Consider the following 20,495-nt stretch of genomic DNA (forward strand, 5'->3'; position numbering starts at 1 on the left):
TTTCGTGCCTCTTCTCGTTGAACGGCTGAACAGACTGCGGGGCAACTTCACAGTCGTCAAGAAGCACTCGTCCCGTCCTAAAGGCACCGGCGAAAATCGAGGACAGAACAATTACGACCAAGAAGAAGACCACAGTTTATCACAACAATACGACGAAGGACAAAACTAGGTCTCCCAGGTATAAACAAAACATCATTAATATTAATTATGTTATTTGCTAGCTGTTGATATATAATTTGTCATCCTTGGACTGAATGAGCCAAATGTTGTTAAATTGATTTGCAGTAGTTCTGTAGTTCACATCTGTTCATAATAGTTTGTTTTGTAGTTGTACCTATCTATCTTTTCGTTATTTTAAAAGAGGCTGCTGGTATCGATACACACCGAGTTTCATGCCAGTTTTATATAACTTTCATATTTTTTTGTCGACTCCATCATCAATATCATCCACCTTCAGCAACTTGTGTTATAATAACTGAACTGATGGATCTTCCTGAAGATTTGTCTCGCTCCGGCGCTGCAGCAGCTGCTAAACGCAAAGTGGAAGAAGACGCAAATTCTGGACCAGCAACCAAGAGAAGTAGTAATTCGTCGTCGGAAGGCGTGGAAAATAACATTACTGCTGTGACAGATGAGAAGAAATCCATAGTTCAAACAACATTTCAAACGCTTGATGGATTTAAAGTTGATTCAATTCTAAGTAATAGTGCAGACTTCAAAAGGATTGTTGTTGAAGGAACTGTTGGAGATCAAAAGGCTGTAATAATTTTGGACAAAAAACCATTTACAGAGGATATTTTATCCGACTTGTTTTCTAAGAAGAGTGAATTGGTCCATACTTTTCAAAACGACATATACGGCAGCTACGATTGCGTATTGGAACCAAAGCTTTCAGGTTTGATTTAGTGCAAAAAATACCTTACAATTGCTTGAATCGACGAGATAACTAATGTCATGTCTCATTATTTTAGCTGTAAAAACTACAATTGTCCATCCTGCCACGTATGTTTCTAATTTAATCATAAATCTAACAAAAACCTAAACTACAAAATTAGATATATATATATTCTTCTATTCTATTTGATAGCAAGCAGCACATTGATAAATATCGGATTCAGCCCTTTTACTTGGTGCAAGAAACTCCAGAGATTTACAAAAGTGTAACTCTCCCATACTTGCAATCGAGCTCTTTTGATATTCAGGTATATTCTTTCACAGAATAGATGATGGAACGATAATGTATTTATGCAAATTTTGTATTCATATGTCTTACTCATCAGTGGGTGCATAATATTCTTGCCCACAAAAAAGAGGCTGATCGAATCATCTTTGAAGACCCTGACCCAAAAACTGGTTTTATCTTGCTACCAGATTTAAAGTGGGACGGAGAAACGATCAACAACTTGTATCTAGTTGCAATTGTCCATGAGAAAGGGATAAAGTCGTTGCGTGATTTAACTGCTGAACACATTCCTCTACTACAGAAAGTTTTGACCGAAGGCTCTGTAAGTACCCGTACCACACATGCGTCCACATTTTTACTCATTTAGTAACAATGTAAAGCGTTGTGTTGAATAAATATTTTTTTCACAGGAAGCCATTCAAAAAAAATACGGACTGACGAAATCTCAATTAAGAGTTTATATTCATTATCAGCCATCGTATTATCATCTGCACATTCACTTTACAGCTCTTAGCTTCAACGCTCCAGGTAATTTTAGTTGAACAGTGATTGAGCTCAAGGAACACACTAAAACTTTTTTTCTTAATGAATCGAATTTGTTAACAGGAATATCAACGGAAAAGTCACATTTGGTGTCAACAGTTATTGGAAACATTGGTCTCAGTCCAACATATTATCAGGACAGCACATTACCATTTACTGTCAAGAAAGGGGACGCCTTGTGCGAAAAATTACTGGAAAATGGATACAAATTTTAATTTCTCATTGGAAAGTTCATTAAGTGACATCAAACTTGATGAACCAACTAGAGTCAAAATACTTGCAGAATACCTTCCTAGATTAAGTTTAGTTAGTTTGTATGTTACGCTCAATAGAGCTGCTGGAGATGAAGAAGGAACCAGTGTGATAGATCTTAAAATTTTGGTAACCCATGACTCAATAAGTATTCCAGTCTTAGACATTTATTCACTTCAGTTTTTTGGAATCAAGTTTGTTCCGCAAAGGTCTCTCTTAAGGCCAACTTCGTCGAACAAGAATGTTTTTTATTTTAGAATAATTGCGAATCCTCCTTTCGAAAGTTTGGGATCCGCTGAAGCAGAACTTTTGCCATCATCGGATGAGTTTGATGATGGAATGTCCATAATGTTAAAGTATTCAGCGAATCATTTTATACCATTAGAAAATTGTCGTTATGATATCACTTGTCAATCATGTGGAAATTGTTTTGTACCAGAAGCCGTTTTTAAAACTATTCGACAAATGCCTGGACTTAATTGGGAAGAGAAAGCGACAGATCTCTGGTGTCATCCGCCTGCCTGTACTGTCAATAGTGAATCCGCCGATTTCAAGAATTCTCATACTCCTAATCCTACTAGTAGAAAAACTGTTTTTGAAATGCTTAGTTGTCCAGAGCTTCATAGTTGTTATTACTCCACCACTTTTTATGCTATTAGTTCAAAAATTATTCAAGGAGTCTCTACCGAGGTAAACGATCCAGCACGTTGTTTCCAGTGTAAAAATGAAATTGGATGTTGGTACTCTAAAGACTGCATTCACTTATGGGATTATGGTGTTAAATGGATGCCACAGAATGTTCATCCTACTCCCAATGTTGCAGCCCATTGTTCAATTTTGCAGAATGAAGCTCACTTAAAATTACTTCAAAATTTCAAGCGTTCAGTATTTGCATGCATCTGTGAGTGGTCATATTCTTCAATATGTCAATTTGTACTGAAAAGCTCGATTGGAGATGATTCCATTTTGTTGTGGAGTTCTGACAAGAATCTAACCATTTTCCAAACAGAGTTTTGTGTGAGAGGGACTACTGCAGATTTAGTATTAAAACCAGAGAAAGTAGCAAAGTTTTTGTTTCTTCAAAAACAGTCCGCCGAAAATTCTACCTGTACTAATAATTCCACAATGCTACCTGTCGGCAGCAGTTACCTGGAAGTTCTCACTATTCCAGGCCGAGTATTCCAAGCTGGTATTAAAAAGTTAATTGAAACATCCGAATTATTTTTGGACACGGAGCAAATTTTGAAATGTGGGTTTTTGTCGTATTCTGTAGATTAACATTAAGTAATCTATAGACAAAGTTCTTGTACTTATTTTACCTTATGATTAGTGACGAGTTGTATGAAAAATGCAAAATTAGTTGGGAAACTTGATGTATTTACTTTAGTGTGCATCATTATTTAAATGAATGCGACATTATAAAACAGTAAAAGTTGTTGGTTACATATGTTTGTATCTACATGTCTAGTGCATCGGTGTAGAACCCATTAAAATTAACTCTGAAAAAAAATCAAAAATTTATTATAAAAGTAAGTTATAACTGTATTAGAGTAATTTTAAAATTTTGATAAATAAAAAGCATTTACCGATAAATAATGTTGGCAACTTTTGAAGATTGGTTCGGATTTTGTACGATACTAGACACTTCGCGGAGAAATTCTACTAATTCTTTAGTGAAGCTCCGAGTTAATTCTTCAATCGTAACGTTTAGGTTTTGGAAACTCACTAGTTGATTTTCAGACGAGCCAAGGATTTTATCAGAAAATTGAAGACATAGTGACAGTAATGCAGTCATTTTTGCAAGTAAGGATGGGCTGGTGAGCATTGAATCGTCCAAAATTGAGTTGACCATGGCAAGGTGACAATTCAAAACTTCATTTACATTAGTCACTTTAGCCAAAGTGGTAATAAACGTGTGCCACGCTGGTTCGATGACCTGATACAATACAATTATTATCACATTCAGCACTGGTTATATTCATTCATTATAGTCCTTTGGACTTTCATTGACATTACTTTTAAAGAAATGTGTGGATAATTTTCATGGAGTTTTTACCTCAAAGGCCATGTAATACTGGAGATTTTGTACAAAGTTTAACATTCTTTGATGTAGTGAAAATGCAGCTGCTTTTTCCGAGTCTTGGGTTAAATTAGTATTCTTGAAGCATTTCTTGGCAATCCACACTTTGCACAATTGCCTCTCCACATGCTTGCAGAAGAATAAATGCCGAAATATCATTTGATAGCAAATGATGGCTCGGGAATTTAACACTAGCGAGATTGGCCACTGCACTTCATACGAGAATGAAAATCCTTCAAATCCAGGTATTCCAAAGTTGCAGTGATCGGATTGCATCTGAAACTGTAATATGCACTTAATATTTATTTTGGCTAAAATTTAACAACTTTATAAATTTGTCCTTCCTTATATACCTTTCTCTGCTCTAATGGAGTCTCAATAGCAATTATATTCAGCATTTGTTCAGCGATTCCGTACGGAAATAATTGTACTTTTACACAATCTTTATAAGGGTCCGTCGCCGATGATGATGTACGCAAGGCAAGTTCTAGAAGAGATTCTAGCCTTACTGGATTTAAATCATCAATTTGCTTGTTTAGCTCGCTCTCCGTCAAATCCAGAAATTGTACAATGAAATCGCCCTATTTCAGAAAAATACACTTTATTTAAACGTGAATTTGAGCTACATAATTAATTGTGTTGCACTTGGTCGCTCTATTGCATACCTGGTCCATCAGGAGGTAATGCTTGACAGACTTTAATCGTCTCATCAAATCGTATTCATTTAATAACATGTCTAGCAAAGTTTTGCTTGCAAAAACATAGGCCTTTTCAATAACTGCCACATATACGCGTTCATGAATGCTGTAACTAATTTTGTTGTTCTATATGTAAAAAAAAACATTCTAATTAAATCAGTAAAGCTTACTCATCTCTCATCTCTTTAATTTTAATTTTAGTGCAACTTACTGAGGTTATACAAACATCCTTTCCACACTGGCGGATCACGTTAAGATATTTTCCAGCTTTCAATATTTCTTGACTAACTGAGTTTAAAAATGAGGGACACTTTTCTGGGACAAGTAGATACCTCGTTTCCCAGTAGTTGTCATTATCGTTCACTTCTAGTTTCAAGCCATCTCCTCTGTCACTATCAAACACAAAGAACTCGTCGAATGGATCTCTGATCATGCCCTATATTCATTAAACACAGAGAATAATTGTATGGGCGAGAATAAAAAAAAACTTGTTACAAAGAAAATTACGTTAATCAACCACAGGCACATGTGAAAGTGCAACATTTAAATTTAGAAAACCTACTTTGTATATCCAGTTTTCTAAAATCGTAAAATACGGTGCAGACGCCTGCTGAGCCAAATCGTAGCACAAACTCTGCCCGACTGCATCCCCCACCATTGATATGGCTTTCTCATGAAGTAAGGTCAACACTTGTCCTCCACATGAGTCTTGCTTCTCAATCTCATTAACGATAGACCTCAGCGTCCCCATCACTTGTAATGTTGGATGAACAAAGAACAACATTTTTTGAAGAGACAGTTCCCCCTAACGTATAAAGATCAATACAAATAAAATCTTAATCCCAACATACAGCTTTAAATTCCATGAATGAAACTTTTATTACCTTCATGAAAAGAGTTTCCGTTTGTGACAATAGAATAAAGTAATCTTTTAATATATCCCTTAAGGCCGCTCCTAAAGCTTGATTTACTTGACCGTGTTCAAACTTTGACCATGTTTCAACAAATTTTGTGACAGCATGGTAGTGAGTAGCCAGTTGAGCCACTTGCAACGCCAATTCTTTTAGGGAGTTCTCCACCAGTGCATCAACCTACAGATTTATCATAAAATGATTCCTGTTGATTGTGGTTCGTCATTCATATATATAATGCGCAAAAAAAAACAAATATTGATTCGTTAATCTCACCACAAAACTAATCTGATTTGGTTTAGTTTGGTTAACTTGGATTACAGTAGACTGAGCTCCGGTGAGTACCTTCAGGAGTTCTTCGGTTAGTAAATTTTCTTGGTCTTCTGGCGACATACCGTCAATTAAGCTGAGATTTGCACCAGGCAAGTAATTCTCAGACGGCACAAAGTTAATGGTGTTAAAGTGTCGTGACTCATTTCTCACGGTCAGGTTGGAGTTGGTGGGGTCGACGACACGTAGAGTACTTTGTCGAGAACGAGATTGATGGTCAATAATGGTATGTTGATGGTGGGAGGAGTAACTGCTGCTGAAACTACTTCCCGTAAAGGAAGCTTTGCTCGGATGAACGTCATCCTCCCATTTAGACGGAGGCTTCTTTAGAGTGTACAACGAGACTTCGGATTCGGACATGATTTCTCTGAAATAAAAGTCACCAAAAGGGTTTTTATTCGTTATTTATTAGTTAGTATTATTGCTTTATTAATAACAATTTACTAAGAGTGAAAAGTTTTTACACGAAAACACAATTTGTGTCAATCTTTCGACCACAATTCTAAATTTTACATTTAAATTGTAAATACAAATACGTACTCAGAATGAAGTGTCAATTAATTACCTGCTAATATCAAGCAAGTAGAAATAGATGTTACTGATGTTAAAGTCAGTTCAGAAACTAAACTTCAGCTTGGTTATTATTTATTTACTGTAACGAGATATCCAGCGCGAGGAATTCTTCCCGCTGTTTCCATCAAAGGAGAGACTCGTTTGCACATAATAACCATGAAAATATTTCATGCTTTCTCTCGAAGAGTATGACGCTGCTGTTTCATACAAGTAACAAGTGTGTATTATAGTATCAAAGGACTTTCAGTATTTGTATATCATCGACTTTTTTATTGTTAATAGACATTCGACTAGTGGCGAAAGATAAATTTCTTAAAAGTAAAAATGTTCCACTTCAGCTTTATTCCCAAATCCAGTTGAATTAAGAATCATGTCTTGATGTTTGTCGTCGTTATCATCATCCTCATCGTCTGAGAGCATTCTCTTCATATCATTCTCAATGACATCATCATCTTCCTCAACTCCTTCTTCTTCTTGGTGAGCTAGAAATATTTCTTCGAATGCGGCGAGATCGTTCGTGTTGAAGGCTCCGCGTGTACATGTTTTCAAAAATTGTTTGTCACTTGTGCACACAACATCGTCAGGTTTGAAATACTTGGCCCTGGGAAGTTTTGATGCTTTCTCTTTCTCTCTAACCTTTATCAGTTTACGGTACGGGATGGGAACATATATACCGGCTTTTATTAGAAATTCGTGACGTATTTTCATAAATTGAAGAGGAAATGATAAAACGTTGCAGTTTTTAATGGAAGAAGTGGCATGAGCCAAGTCAAATATTAGATACCGCAGTTTGCGTTTAACAATGTGTTCGGCTTCTGTCAATGCCTCGACACTATTCATAACTGCTTTTAGTGATTCTCCGCTATTCTCAAAATACGTATTTAAGAATCCGATTCTATTTCTAAATTCAGACTTGTGTAGGTCAAAAATTTGGGGGAATTTTCTCAGAAGTTTTGTTCTATGTTCTTCGTTGAAGCCACAATTTCTTAATGCAGAAATTGTTCCAATTATGCTAGCTTCCGTGAGATTTAGAATAGCAGGATACTTGACTGATATCTAGAAAGTATGAATTTTGTTACTGTATTATTAGTTTAAGTGTAATTCAGTCCTCATATACCTCTGCACCAGCATCGGGTGGTATACCATGTATTGAGAGAACTTCTAACAATTGTACCAATTGTTTTTGATTCAGCTCTCCAAGCTCAGGAAACCTCTATTAAAAAGTAAATACACTATTAGTAATATTTGGTAATTGTAGAAAATGTTCTGAATACAACAATCAATACCTGGCATAATTTCTTCCACGACCGATGCGACCCTGCAGTATAATTTTGGGCGACGTGATCTGGTTTATCTAATGGTGGTAACGTAGCTTGGTCATCATTAATAAGATTGTGACTTATAATATTTTGTGATGATGGTCTGATCTTATTAGTCTTGTATGACATCGTTCTTCGTATTTCAGTCGCACCAACACATTGTGTCGTATGACTGTGGCAGTGGTGAGGTTGTGGTAGCATCAGTCCCAATTTAGGGGGGGATTTTGATGTGAAAGCTCCCGTCGCATAATTTGATGAACCATTAACATGATGCAATGACCCACGTTTGACCATATCATTTAAACAGCGGAGTTTCAAAACAGACTTCATTCTTGAAGCGTGCTTTTGGGACGCAACGAAACAAAGAGATCAGATCTGCGACATTGGTAATGTCATCAATCACTCAAATTTGCTACCTGTAAAACCACATTAAAGCATACATAAGATAGCAACTTAAAATTTGAAGGCTTTGCAGTATAATTAATTATGTAATCTAGCAAGTAATTGATTATATCCATGTCTCACCCACTAAAGAGCAAGAAGATTTGGTTTTCTGATGTCCACCAGCTTTCACGCACGACTTTCTTCACTGCAAGCCGGAAGATAGTAAAAATGAGACGGTTTTTGGGGAAAAGTAAAGAAATCCGAATTATACGAAACTTGCGCCTACTGCGGAGGTTGACCGAATCTGATTCTCTGATTCTGCTCACCAGCACAAGTTTTGATCTCGGCCTGAAATCCGTATTCGGCTCTCTCTCGTCGTCGGTCTTTTCTTCTCTGTTCTTCTGTTCCTTGTACAAGTTTATTGACTTGACAGAACTCTGTGGCCTGGAGAAGAAGAACTGCAGTCAGGATTTGTAGCACCAACACGAGGGCCACCACGGCAAGGGCAGCTCGGCAGAAGTGGACAAGAACTAGCTCGTTTTACATGTTAGCTGCAGAGAAATTAATATTTATAATTGCTCCTATTGCCTATAACTGAAGTCCTGAATTTTTATTAATACTTTTGAGGTGCTATTATTGTACAAACACTCTAGTTTCGTGGAAAACATGGTAGTATTAGTTTTCCCTTGATTTCTCCAGAGAAAGCAATAAGCTTGGTTTACTTTATTTTGTACTTGCGAGTTGGGCGTATTATTGAATTGCAAAAAGAGTAGGATTTTTGAGGTCGAAAATTCGACGAATATTAAAGTGTCCTATAATTGCTCCACTACTTCACTCCACAAGCTCACGTAAATCTTCCATTTCTGCCTCAAAAAAAACATGACTGTCATTTAACTAGCTCTCTCTACGGTACCAAGTATATAAAGTACAAAATCTTGTAATCATCCCGCAAGTCTTTTCTGCAAAGACTATAATGAATGAAACGTATGGAGAAATAGACCAAGGGGTTGGAGTTGGTGGGGGAGGCAAGTCACACCAAGAAGATGACGATAATCTGGTCCTCTGGGTGAGTAATATTAAAATAATGAGACTTTGATATTTTTCCGGATAATTAAGTTAATTAAGTAATAATTTATTCGGAGGATCTTATAATTCGAAATATATTTTAATAGGTGGGTAACCTGGATAGTCGAACGACGGAGACAATGGTGTATGAGCTATTTTGCCAGGTACTATTTATTCTTCACTTGAGCGTTTGTAGTGATGTCAGACTTAATACCAAAATAACATGTTTAAACATTGTTTTATGGTGTTTATTAGGCTGGACCAATCTTGCACATCCGTCTCCCTAAAAACCCTGATGGCCAAGGGCACAAAGGGTATAGTTTCGTCACGTTCCAGCACGAAGCATCTGTTCCATATGCGATTAATGTAATGGAGGGGACAACCTTATTTGGGAAAAAGTTAAAACTTCAGCCCAGGGTATATTTTTATTCTATTCTAAACAACCCAAAAAGGTTTTATGAATTAGTGTATGGGTTAATTAATTCTTGTAATGAATTAATGTGTGCATTACTCAATAATGGTATTATTATTTTTGTAGCCTGGATCTGTTCACCGAAAGGTAAATGATGGATTCACTCAGTAATAATTATTGTGTAGTACACAACAATACCAAGGTATTCGTTTTTATTGTATTGTTTTTTGTGTAGTTGATGGATCAAAAAAAGGCTTCGGAGCAAAGACAAGATAATAATTTCCAAGGGCAGGGACAACCTCAAATGTCCCCTCAACAGCAAGTTCCCCCACCACAGCAACAGTGGTTTCACCCTCAAATGGCTCAAGTTTCACCCAACATGTTTCTCTATCAGAATCAGTTGTATCAATCTTTCACCCCCTCTCCCAATCTTAATATGAACGTAATGGCGATACCCTTCCAGCCTGCAGCGGCTGCGCAAATAGCGTCCCCATTTGTGCAGCAAATTCCGGTGCAACCACCACCGGGGTCCATGCCCTCGCTGCCACAACAGCAACAACACGGCAGAAACCCCAGAATGCAAAATGGTTACAATAACTATAGCGGGGTTCCCCCACAACAACAACAACAGCAGCTCAGGACAGCTAGTCCTCATCAGCAGCACCAACAACCACCACCGGGGGCTAATACTAGTCATTACAACAATGGTCCCCAACAGATGAATGGTCAAGGACAACATCAACAACAGTACCACCATCAGTCTAGAGGAGGAGGCGGCGGTCATTATCAAAGTCAGAGGGGAGGAAGTAGACCCCCCCAACAACGTAATGGTGGGTATAGTAATGGATCCCTAGCAAACAATAACTCAAGAATGCCGTACCATCAGCAACAACCAAGGTTGTCTAACCCGGTGCAGCAACAGCAGCAGCAATATATGATGAATACGTTTCAAGGGCAAGTGCCGCTTGTCCAATCCCCCGACTTCCGTCGAGGTAACCCACCTCCACAGCAGCAACAACAACAGCAAAATTTCCCACATGGCGGTCAGAATTATGGAAACCCTCCAGCTTCCAACGGGTTTCATAATGTCCATGTATACCACTACTAGTCTAGCACTTTTCTCCAGTTAGTTAGGTGGTTAGTTTGTTAGTTAGTTCTACTTGCTAGCTACTAGCTAGTTGGTTGACGAAGCATGGATATCAATTGCAATCCAAGTCATACTGGATCTCAAAAATTGTAAACTGAACTGGATGAACCGTCGTTCGTGGTCTTTAATGAGTATTGGTCATTTCCGAAATCGAAACACCTACCTAACTTTAACTGTCAAAGGCAACTTTTTTAATTTGACAAACTGTATTGTGTGTGTTACATTACAATGCATAGACTTCTTGAAACATCATCAGATAACATCAATCTTTATCCGGTCGTCATATAATAATAGTTGGCAATCGTGTAATCTCTTCTACATGCATGTTGTCAAATAACACTGAAGGAGGTACAGAAGATAGGATACTAACTATATCCAGTCAAATAATGAAAATTGCATTATACAATGCCGCACACACTTCGACTCAGTTATGTTGTCTCGTCATAATGTCACATAATTTCTGAATGAATGAATGAGTGCCCTTATTTCAATCAACGAATTGCTGGCCCCTGAACTTGTGACTGATTTGAAAGCTTAAAAAAGATGGGAGTTCATAAGCAATAATTTTACAAAGAAAATTGTAGTAAGGCATTTTGGTCGGTATCATGTATTCAATGCAGCTCAACAAACACATAACACCAACCAGTCAACAAGGTCCCTCGTTCTGAATGATGAAGATAATAGATCTATAATATTCAGATCTCAAACCAGATTATTTAACTTTATATCGCCAGGATTTATACCCACCATGACAGAACAAGATGAAAACGACAAGATGAGATTTTTGAGGTTAGAAATTTAGTGTTGAGATGAGTGTAGGTGCATTAGACCAACAAGAGAAAGTAGCTCAACAAAATCCTATGAAAACAACGAGAAAATAGCGAGGGTTATTATTGGTGGTCTGCAGTTCTAGTATAATTGTCATCTCTCTTTTTTGGTCTTTAATAATCCTTTATTGGTTCTTTTTATGGAAATGTACTAAATAATGACGGTTGATTTGAAGTTGCACATGTTTTATTATGAAACCTCACTTTCAACTTGATGATCTATGATCAGTTACTTACAGACAACAGACAGACAGTGCAAGTAACTGGTTGGGAACCATAAATAAATCATTTCAGATTTAATTAGACATATAATTAAGCCTAGAAGAAGACCTCCGTCACCACACCCCACCACCATCTTTTAGAGACAGACGCACCCATCAAACTATTTAATTAACATAAAATGACCCACAGTACACGACGACAAAGGAACAATTGATGAGTATGTCTTTATTATCTTGATGAACTATATTTGTAGGTGTTTTAAAACGTGTTCTCAAATTTTGTACATTCAATATTTTAGTAACTTGTTACTCTTTTCATTATTGCGTACGTGTTGTAGCGATCAATTTACTTTTCGCCGAAACGTTTATGAAATAAATCGTGTTGTGGTTTCAAAAATGTGTTGTCAATCATTATTGAAAATTTATCAATTGCATTATTAATTTATATTGGGAACATTGTTGGACTCTTTTACATGAAAAAGTCCTTCCGATTAATAAACAATCCACCAAATGCATGTCACAACAAAAATGAGACAACTGGGTGTGAAATTTGAGTGGGAAGAGCAAATCCTAGGTCTTTCTTTTCATAAATTCGACACTTTTTCCTGCATCTGAATTCAACTATTCCTACGAACTAACTAATTAAGCTGTAATTAAGTTTATATGTGATACGATTACCCTCGCTCTCGCATTTGCTTTTGTGCAGCTGCGCTAACTTGGTGTCATCAGTTGTCAGTAGGCTCAAGTCAAATTGTTAATTATTCCAATCCAATTCACAATTCAACCCAATTTTTATAAAATATAATATAAAATGCTTCCCACGCGTGTTTCTCGGTTGGCACAACCGGTGGTTCAACGAAACGTAAGTATTATTGTAGAATATTAAATTACTGTATATGCATTTAGTAACACTGTCACCTATTTTTGTCAAATTCGAAATCACAAATCAAAATGTGTTTCTTTCTTAAGTAGTTAAGAATCCTACTCAAGATTCTAAGCTTCATTTTATGGCGTATTGTGTATTGGAGTAGAACTTTTGTTTGACCAAAACTCATTTTAATTTTGGCTATTTTACTTTGCATTGCTAATAATGGGATATATAAAAACCAGTATGCTACATGGAACAAGGTGAGCATAATTTCGACTCATCATCTCGTGCTTTTCATTACCAATTACTTCATGGATTATGAAAAGAATCAGCTCATAGTTATTCAATTATCCATATGCAAAACATTCAAATTAGGTTATCCATTCAAAGTTTAAGATCCTCATTTCATTATTTTGCAGCTCTGGTCAAAATCCCTCTCCACCGAAGCAACCTTTGAAGTTAAACCTTGTAAATTACACAAGCTGGATTCCGGTCCAGCGACGAGTGTTACAGTTACTAGAGACGAGGCTATGTTAATGTAAGCCTACTATCTAACTGACATTTTTTAATTCGTTTATTTCGTTTACAGGCGTGATAGTTGATATTATACGATTGATTAATTGCAGGTATACACAGATGCAAGTTATCCGTAGAATGGAAACTAGTGCGTCAGCTTTGTACAAGGAAAAGGCCATTCGAGGATTTTGTCATTTATATTCTGGTCAGGTAAGAGACGATAGAGCCAAAAAAATGTTAACGTCAACTGTGCCGACCAATATATTTAATGCTGTAATTATTTTCCTAATGTATGACAGGAAGCGGTAGCTGTTGGGATGAGGGCTTCTCTTACCAATGTGGACTCTGTTATCACAGCCTACAGGTGTGTTTTCTCGTTCTTTGATGCTCCTGCTTTTGAATATTGTTGAATTTAAATACCTTTACAAGTACCATACTAATCTTTGAATAGAGCTCATGGCTGGACCTACCTTATGGGAGTGTCTCCGTTTAGTGTTCTGGCTGAATTGTTGGGACGCAAATCAGGCTGCGCTCGAGGAAAAGGTGGTTCCATGCACATGTACTCCAAAAACTTTTATGGAGGCAATGGCATTGTTGGTGCTCAGGTTTGACAATTATTACACGGCACACGTGTTTCTTCATACAAATAACCTTTTACAAAATCAATGATTCTGTAGGTTCCAATAGGAGCTGGGTTAGCTTTAGCTCATAAATATAAAGGAGATGGGGGTGTAAATGTGGCACTTTACGGCGATGGAGCAGCAAACCAAGGACAAGTTTTTGAGGTATACATATATTACAATGATAGCATTACAGACCCTCTGTGGCTTTTACATTAATTTAAGGTAGTTTAAATGTAATTACGAATATTTATATATATATTTGTATCCTTTATATTTATATGTAGGCATACAACATGGCAAAGTTATGGAACCTTCCTTCCATTTTCGTATGTGAAAACAACGGGTATGGAATGGGGACTTCGGCTGAAAGAGCGAGCGCTAATGTTAGTAATAATAATAATTTTGAGTTATTATTGTATTTCTCTTTCATACTAATTTACTTGCGCACAATTGATAGGTGAATTATTATCAACGTGGAGAATATGTTCCTGGTTTGTGGGTAAGAGTCTTAAAATATTTAATACATGTATAGTTACGCAATAAAATACATTGTGTACCCTACAAACCCTACAAATCCTAACAAGACTATGACATTAAATCATGTCACTCGTAGGCTGATGGTATGGACGTCTTGGCAATGAGAGAAGCAACTAGATTTGCAAGGAAGTACGCATCAGAACATGGCCCTATTGTGATGGAAGCAGCAACATATAGGTAACTTGAGATAACTGTATTTTATGTTTGTATTTTATGTTTAGTTTTAATAAATATCAATTGGTAATTTTTAAAAACATGTCTAGGTTAGAAGGAATGCATTCAACCTTCATAAACAATATAATGTGATGACAATGATGTCACGCTATTATTATTTCAGATACCACGGTCACTCTATGTCAGATCCTGGAACATCGTACCGAACGAGAGAAGAGATTCAAGAAGTCAGGCAAAGTAGGGATCCCATCACTCACTTCAAAGAACGAATTGTTGAAGCCAACCTTGCAACAGCAGATGAATTAAAGGTTCATAAGAAATATCATATATATACGTATCGAGATTATGGGAAATTCGTACTGTTTGGTTTTGCTAAGTAATTTTGTTTTAATTTGCAGCAAATTGATTTGAAGATTAGAGAAGATATTGACAAAGCCACCAAGGAGGCAAAAGCTGACCCTGAAATTAGTTTAGAAGAATTGGCCGGTGACATTTATGCTCTTAATCTGGAACCCACGATAAGAGGATTAGTATCAGGGGAAACCGTCAAGCATGTCAATATCGGCCCCCAAGTTAACGCGTAAAAGTAAATGTAAAACCAACTAGTAAATAGTTAGCTTTACTATCTATGTGAATAACAAGATAGCTATTCGACCCATCATTTAATCATTTAGGCAATCAATCTTTATGATTATATATGTGGCGACTGAATAAATTACGTCCGCATGCAATAAAATACATAATGTGCATTTTGTTTTTCATAAGAATTTATAGAGAAGCGTATAAATAAAAGTAACAAATTATGGGGAGTAGCGATACACGTGCACCCCGCGAGCAGGCTCTACTCTCTCCTACTCTACTGTTTTTTTTAGTCCGGTGATTTTTGTGGTTGTTTGTTAGTAATTCTCAGAACTACTATAAATTACAGTCTGTAGTTGCGAAAATTACTGAAAATGCGTCCAGGCGCTCTAGAAAATGGGTTTGGATTTGGTGAACCTGAGCTGGACGCAAATTCTGCTCTCACAGAATTAGATAAAGGTATTAACTATTGATTTCATACAACGAAACTCAAATTAATGTTCTGTGATGTTTAAATTGTTAATTTTAAATATATTAATTAGGTTTGAGATCCACAAAACTTGGAGAGCAAGTTGAATCAATCGTCCGCTTTCCAGCTCTATTCGAACGTTATCCATTCCCCATTTTGATCAACTCGGCCTTTCTAAAAGTTTGCCAATTTTCATATTTTACTTTGAACTAATTATTAAGGTGCATGAGTCGAATGTATTGTTACTGATTTATTGAATTTTATTTCCAAAAGTTGGCTGACGTATTTCGTACCGGCTCCAACTTTTTGAGGCTGTGGGTCTTGAGGGTTTGCCAACAGAGTGAACGGCATTTGGACAAGATACTGAACGTCGACGAGTTTATACGAAGAATATTTAGCGTGATTTACGCAAATGATCCAATTGCTCGAGCTCTCACCTTAAGAACTTTGGGCAGCTTGGGTGGACTCATTCCCGAAAAGAAGAAGGTCCATCACAGTATTAGAGTAGCTCTAGATTCTAATGATAAGGTGGAAGTGTCCGCCGCAATATGTGCTGCATCGTCTTTCGCGCAAAAATCCAAGTAAGCAATTATATTTCACATTTGCATGTTGCTGTCAAAATTTGTAATTTTGGTATATTTAATTTTGTAAATAAATAGGACGTTTGGAACTACAATGTGCATGAAGATTGCATCAATGGTACAACGACTATCGACTCCAATCGATCTAAAATTGAGGCTGATCCCAATATTTCAACATATGCATCATGAGGTTCAAACTGCGTCAATGGTATGTCATTACTTACTGACATTGACTATTGTCAATTGAATTACAATTTTATTTAGGTCCGTAAATTGTGTCTGGATCTTTTGTTAAATTATCCCTCTCAACAATTTGTAATTACCATTTTGCACACGTTAACACAATTGGCTGCTGCAACTATTACTGATTTGACCGAGCAGGTTTGAAACAATTGGATTTATAAAATAAATAAATATTTTATCTACTTATGTGATAAACAAATGTAAACATATTTTGTATCAAATATACGGTGTGAATAGGTTGCATTCTTACTAACGTATTTGGAAGATTCAAGACCCCTGGTGAAGATCAATGTTCTGAAGGACTTAAAGTTTTTGGGGGAGAAAGGTGGCCATTTATGGGATCCAAACCATGTGTCTGCTTTGATAGACTGCATTGTGAAAGACAACAATCATACGAGTAACAACGGCAATAACGATGATGACGCGATGGAAATTGATCATCCGGTGGACTGTGATCTTCTTGATGCCCAGATTGTTCACATTGCGTTTGACGTTATTCACAGTCTAACATCCTCTTCAGCAATTCTACCCTTTGTAAACGCTCAAAGTAATTGATAAAATTTATTACAACAACACTAGGTCACTAACCTTAAGGTCAGTGCATTTGGGTTCAATTTGTCAAATTCAATTTGTTATTATTATTTTTGCAGACTCTTCATTACGGCAATTGTTGCAGACAAACATTCATTCGTCAGACATTATTTCTGCATTGAAAGCGATCCAGATTACTACTGATCTGGCTATTAACTGGTATGAACTAATTCATGGATAGTGTTATAGATTATTCATATTTAATAATTTCTCATTGTTGGGTTTGGGAGAATTAATTATAACGTTTTGCAGGTGGGGCAATCCAACAGAAACGTGTTGTACAAACCTTGTAGATATGGCATCCAGTGGAATCGAATCACTACTGATATCTCTGTGTTCTCAAACAAAAGAAGATTTAGCTGAGGAAAGGTTCAGAAATGAAGTGTTTTTAGATTTAGAAAAGTGTTTAGCTTGTGGCGTCCTTCTAACAAAGGCAGACATGTCCAAATGTGAATGGCTGTGCAGAATATTAATTCAACTGTTTAAGTTGCCTGCAATTGCAGGTACAATTTTTTTAACCTTGCCAATAATACTAAATGTGTATGCACTTATAAATTCAAATTAAGTGTTTTATCATGTCTTACTACTCATTAGGGCGGAGCAAAAATTTAATCGTTCAAGCTATTGGATCAATCGGCAGTATTGATATTGAGTCCGTCATGAAAGTTTTACCCGACATCTTAACAATATTAAAAAGAATGGACTCACAAGCTATTAACAATGAGAATTGCACTGTGGTAAGAAGGCAATCAATCTATGTTTTTTTCCGGCCTCCATTTGTTTTAATTTTAATTGAATTGCAGGCAACATTAGTTGGAATTATTTTTCAAGCTCATCAAGGGCAAACACTCACTGCTAAAACTATGCTTACTCTTCAGTCTACAATGAAACTTTCCAATTTGTGGTTAGCGTATCGGATGGCTCGAAATTCTCTGAGGTAATTAAATAGTTGTTAAGAAAAAATGAAATCAGTATTTATATATACAACCCAATATTTACTTATTTGCTAACTTATAAAATTGTCCTTTTTTCCTGTGTTTTTAGATATTCCCAACCAGAAACTGCAGTAACTGCTTTTGCTGCCATGAAGTCAGAAGTATGTTCAGAAAATTTTCATTATTGGCTTTCGGCTCTGCATAGCATAGCAAGTGCTGAACACATTCTTAGTGATAATAAGACGATCCCAAGGTTAATTCCCCGAATAAATCAAGCGAGTAATTTGTACTTACAAGGTGTCGCTACTGTTAAGGTAGTATCCCATTAATTAATATACTAATTTACTCGTTAAATGTGTTTAATAAGAATGTCATGATATGACTGATATTTCGTTTTGTTGATTTCAACATATAGGCGGCCAGTTCACCTTCAAGTTCTTTATTGTTTCAAATTGAATATTTGAGATTGAGATCAGAAATGTTGGTAGCATTTTCCAATTTCCTAGTCTCCTGTAATACCCTCCAACTCTCTCCACCTGCTGAAATTGCATCGACTGTAGCCACAGTTATGCGAGACGAATTATTAAAATCTGGTCGTATTGTTACTCAGGTATTCTATTTCAAGGGCTGAGGAACCGTGGGGACATCGGGTACAATTTCCCCATAAATATGAATTTCCCTCTATTTGAAAGGTTTTTAAATGTTAACTCCCCCCTTTGCTACCCTACAATGCTATTGTCCTCACAATGTCCCCACGGTTCCGCAACCTATGTTCTATTTTGATTGATTACAATTACACATACATATAACAATACGTACTATATTTCAAATTTTTAATGATGTATATATTTCAGCTGAGAAAATGTATAAGAGAATTTCAAAATATCAGTGAACTGTATGGAAAATTATACCAAACCGCCTTTGATGCTGACAATGATAGTTTACTAAATATACAAATGTATGATGACTAATTTCTGTTGAAATTATAAATTGATAAAGTGAATCATAATTAATCGAAAGTAATTTTCAGTTTGCAGCAGCTTTGCCGACTTGTGGCAAGATCGATTGAGAGACAAGTTGTCTCTCGAGATCATCCCTCATGTTCTGATGACGATCAGTCCATTCACTTTTTTTCTGAAATGAATTATGTTAATAGTGGCAACTCATGGACCTTGATTCTATCGTGTAAAAAGGCAATTAATGTTCTACAAACAATGAAAAAATTGCCGACACAAATGGTCACTTATCAAGTAAGTTTAAAATCTAACAATGCATATGCATATTTATAATTCATAGAACAACAATTCAAACAGTCGAAATTTGCATAAAATGCATGAATATTTTTTTTAATTCGTAAATGATAGAACATCGAATGTCTAAGACAACTTGTTCAAGTAATCATTGAATCGCCGTTGCCGTATCCGAGATTTTTCTTTCAAACATTACAAATCACCAGAGTAAAGGTACTACTCAATATTGTCTTAAAAATGTGTAAAAAATTAATGATAATACTTCACGTTAGCATCGCATCGCGTAAAATTCAGGACCTTGATACGTATCTATTGTGATATGCAGATTGCTGTTAGTCCGCAACCTAGGAAGGCTGGAGAAGCTGTGACAATAATGCATGGAAACAATCTTGCTCTAAAAGTGGAAGGAGTTATTCAGCAAAACAGTTCCAACTCGGATGACTCTCGTCCCGGAATTAAGGTGTTTAGAAAACCTAAAGCAATAAGAATTACTGTAATTTCAACACCTTTGCTGAACCCGCGTATCCATTTAATGGACCCCATGAAGGTAAGAAAAGAAAAGAAAATTAATTAAATTAATCCCAGTTACGAATAATAATTGTCTAGCATAGCGGTTACTTAATAATATAAATACATTCATAATAAATAACAACGTATAATGATTTAGCTGCCACAAGAGACGATTACACTGTCAAAGGATGTTACTCCACACAGGGACTATTTCCAAGCACAGTTTTTGCTTTTGGTGGCAGCTGGATTGACTAGCGTTACAGTGGACACTTCTCTTGTTGACTATGAAGGGAGAGTTTGGATAACCGGACCAAAGGCAGTATTGTCTGTACGTGTGTTGGACGAAACAGGCATGTCAGGAAAACCAACTGCAACGTCCATTCCTGGTCCTGGTCCATCGACGAGACCCATGAATCTTGGAGGATCAGGGCCAGGGGGTTCCTTAATTATGCCTCCAAGATATTAATAAGTTACGACGTTTTACACTGTTCATTGTTTTTTTATTTGCCGAAATTTTTATAATATTAATTACACTGTTTCATAAAATGTGAAACTGTATACATACTTACATATATCACAGAAAAACATGTTTTCATACAAACAGTTAACATCTATACAGATACATTCATAGGTGTAAATGTAACTATATATAAAATAAAACTTTTAAATTTACC

At 36.3% G+C, this 20,495-nt stretch overlaps 5 protein-coding genes across 7 annotated transcripts; 4 read left to right on the plus strand and 1 right to left on the minus strand.

The window, feature by feature from the left end:
• Positions 1-22: 22 nt before the first annotated feature.
• Positions 23-3,571, plus strand: LOC110843464 (m7GpppX diphosphatase). The gene is made up of 7 exons (XM_035847270.1): positions 23-178; positions 458-895; positions 972-1,002; positions 1,088-1,202; positions 1,281-1,505; positions 1,594-1,711; positions 1,790-3,571. Exons 2-7 carry the CDS (start codon positions 484-486, stop codon positions 1,939-1,941), a joined length of 1,053 nt encoding a protein of 350 aa, XP_035703163.1. The 5' UTR covers positions 23-178; positions 458-483; the 3' UTR covers positions 1,942-3,571.
• LOC110844930 (gamma-tubulin complex component 2) lies at positions 3,335-8,577 on the minus strand. 2 transcript variants are annotated; one of them, XM_022091263.2, is made up of 13 exons: positions 8,415-8,577; positions 7,857-8,305; positions 7,688-7,783; positions 6,538-7,626; positions 5,944-6,364; positions 5,641-5,847; positions 5,319-5,561; positions 4,968-5,192; positions 4,724-4,882; positions 4,412-4,639; positions 4,035-4,340; positions 3,565-3,914; positions 3,335-3,477 (listed from the first exon to the last, which is right to left on the minus strand). In XM_022091263.2, exons 5-13 carry the CDS (start codon positions 6,355-6,357, stop codon positions 3,435-3,437), a joined length of 2,175 nt encoding a protein of 724 aa, XP_021946955.1. In that variant the 5' UTR covers positions 6,358-6,364; positions 6,538-7,626; positions 7,688-7,783; positions 7,857-8,305; positions 8,415-8,577; the 3' UTR covers positions 3,335-3,434. The 2 variants fall into 2 exon arrangements, with proteins under 2 accessions (XP_021946955.1, XP_021946953.1); XM_022091261.2 differs by having other exon boundaries at positions 6,563-7,626; positions 8,415-8,478.
• Positions 8,578-8,846: 269 nt separating this feature from the next.
• LOC110844931 (RNA-binding protein 7) lies at positions 8,847-12,342 on the plus strand. The gene is made up of 5 exons (XM_022091264.2): positions 8,847-9,339; positions 9,446-9,502; positions 9,594-9,755; positions 9,877-9,897; positions 9,986-12,342. The coding sequence occupies exons 1-5, from the start codon at positions 9,247-9,249 to the stop codon at positions 10,856-10,858; spliced, it is 1,206 nt and encodes a 401-aa protein (XP_021946956.1). The 5' UTR covers positions 8,847-9,246; the 3' UTR covers positions 10,859-12,342.
• Positions 12,343-12,513: 171 nt separating this feature from the next.
• LOC110842673 (probable pyruvate dehydrogenase E1 component subunit alpha, mitochondrial) lies at positions 12,514-15,394 on the plus strand. 2 transcript variants are annotated; one of them, XM_022088455.2, is made up of 12 exons: positions 12,514-12,807; positions 13,056-13,073; positions 13,233-13,351; positions 13,440-13,539; positions 13,629-13,693; positions 13,781-13,934; positions 14,007-14,114; positions 14,237-14,335; positions 14,410-14,451; positions 14,566-14,666; positions 14,827-14,971; positions 15,062-15,394. In XM_022088455.2, the coding sequence occupies exons 1-12, from the start codon at positions 12,757-12,759 to the stop codon at positions 15,245-15,247; spliced, it is 1,188 nt and encodes a 395-aa protein (XP_021944147.1). In that variant the 5' UTR covers positions 12,514-12,756; the 3' UTR covers positions 15,248-15,394. The 2 variants fall into 2 exon arrangements, with proteins under 2 accessions (XP_021944147.1, XP_021944148.1); XM_022088456.2 differs by lacking the exon at positions 13,056-13,073 and having other exon boundaries at positions 12,515-12,807.
• Positions 15,395-15,479: 85 nt separating this feature from the next.
• LOC110845030 (integrator complex subunit 7) lies at positions 15,480-20,493 on the plus strand. Its single transcript, XM_022091384.2, has 17 exons — positions 15,480-15,701; positions 15,785-15,891; positions 15,985-16,292; positions 16,371-16,500; positions 16,557-16,673; positions 16,773-17,082; positions 17,186-17,285; positions 17,379-17,629; positions 17,721-17,863; positions 17,930-18,063; positions 18,171-18,375; positions 18,477-18,671; positions 18,916-19,019; positions 19,092-19,311; positions 19,426-19,524; positions 19,637-19,858; positions 19,979-20,493. Exons 1-17 carry the CDS (start codon positions 15,617-15,619, stop codon positions 20,285-20,287), a joined length of 3,039 nt encoding a protein of 1,012 aa, XP_021947076.1. The 5' UTR covers positions 15,480-15,616; the 3' UTR covers positions 20,288-20,493.
• The last annotated feature ends 2 nt before the right edge of the window (positions 20,494-20,495 follow it).

Source organism: Folsomia candida, unplaced genomic scaffold, assembly GCF_002217175.1.
Source record: "Folsomia candida strain VU population unplaced genomic scaffold, ASM221717v1 Fcan01_Sc002, whole genome shotgun sequence".
Taxonomy (NCBI): Eukaryota; Metazoa; Arthropoda; class Collembola; order Entomobryomorpha; family Isotomidae; genus Folsomia; species Folsomia candida.

What these genes read in the sequence shown, in the direction of transcription:
- LOC110842673 (XM_022088455.2), top strand. Translation starts at nt 12,757, where the DNA reads ATGCTTCCCACGCGTGTTTCTCGGTTGGCACAACCGGTGGTTCAACGA. An exon ending in GTCATTTATATTCTGGTCAG is followed by an intron (nt 13,540 to 13,628) that starts GTAAGAGACGAT and finishes AATGTATGACAG; the next exon opens with GAAGCGGTAGCTGTTGGGAT. An exon ending in AATATGTTCCTGGTTTGTGG is followed by an intron (nt 14,452 to 14,565) that starts GTAAGAGTCTTA and finishes TGTCACTCGTAG; the next exon opens with GCTGATGGTATGGACGTCTT.
- LOC110844931 (XM_022091264.2), top strand. Translation starts at nt 9,247, where the DNA reads ATGAATGAAACGTATGGAGAAATAGACCAAGGGGTTGGAGTTGGTGGG. An exon ending in ACGATAATCTGGTCCTCTGG is followed by an intron (nt 9,340 to 9,445) that starts GTGAGTAATATT and finishes ATATTTTAATAG; the next exon opens with GTGGGTAACCTGGATAGTCG. An exon ending in AGTTAAAACTTCAGCCCAGG is followed by an intron (nt 9,756 to 9,876) that starts GTATATTTTTAT and finishes TTATTTTTGTAG; the next exon opens with CCTGGATCTGTTCACCGAAA.
- LOC110843464 (XM_035847270.1), top strand. Translation starts at nt 484, where the DNA reads ATGGATCTTCCTGAAGATTTGTCTCGCTCCGGCGCTGCAGCAGCTGCT. An exon ending in ACAATTGTCCATCCTGCCAC is followed by an intron (nt 1,003 to 1,087) that starts GTATGTTTCTAA and finishes TCTATTTGATAG; the next exon opens with CAAGCAGCACATTGATAAAT. An exon ending in TCTTAGCTTCAACGCTCCAG is followed by an intron (nt 1,712 to 1,789) that starts GTAATTTTAGTT and finishes ATTTGTTAACAG; the next exon opens with GAATATCAACGGAAAAGTCA.
- LOC110845030 (XM_022091384.2), top strand. Translation starts at nt 15,617, where the DNA reads ATGCGTCCAGGCGCTCTAGAAAATGGGTTTGGATTTGGTGAACCTGAG. An exon ending in CTGGTCGTATTGTTACTCAG is followed by an intron (nt 18,672 to 18,915) that starts GTATTCTATTTC and finishes TATATATTTCAG; the next exon opens with CTGAGAAAATGTATAAGAGA. An exon ending in CACAAATGGTCACTTATCAA is followed by an intron (nt 19,312 to 19,425) that starts GTAAGTTTAAAA and finishes CGTAAATGATAG; the next exon opens with AACATCGAATGTCTAAGACA.
- LOC110844930 (XM_022091263.2), bottom strand. Translation starts at nt 6,357, where the DNA reads ATGTCCGAATCCGAAGTCTCGTTGTACACTCTAAAGAAGCCTCCGTCT. An exon ending in ATTACCTCCTGATGGACCAG is followed by an intron (nt 4,640 to 4,723) that starts GTATGCAATAGA and finishes TTTCTGAAATAG; the next exon opens with GGCGATTTCATTGTACAATT. An exon ending in GTTGCCAACATTATTTATCG is followed by an intron (nt 3,478 to 3,564) that starts GTAAATGCTTTT and finishes ATTTTTTTTCAG; the next exon opens with AGTTAATTTTAATGGGTTCT.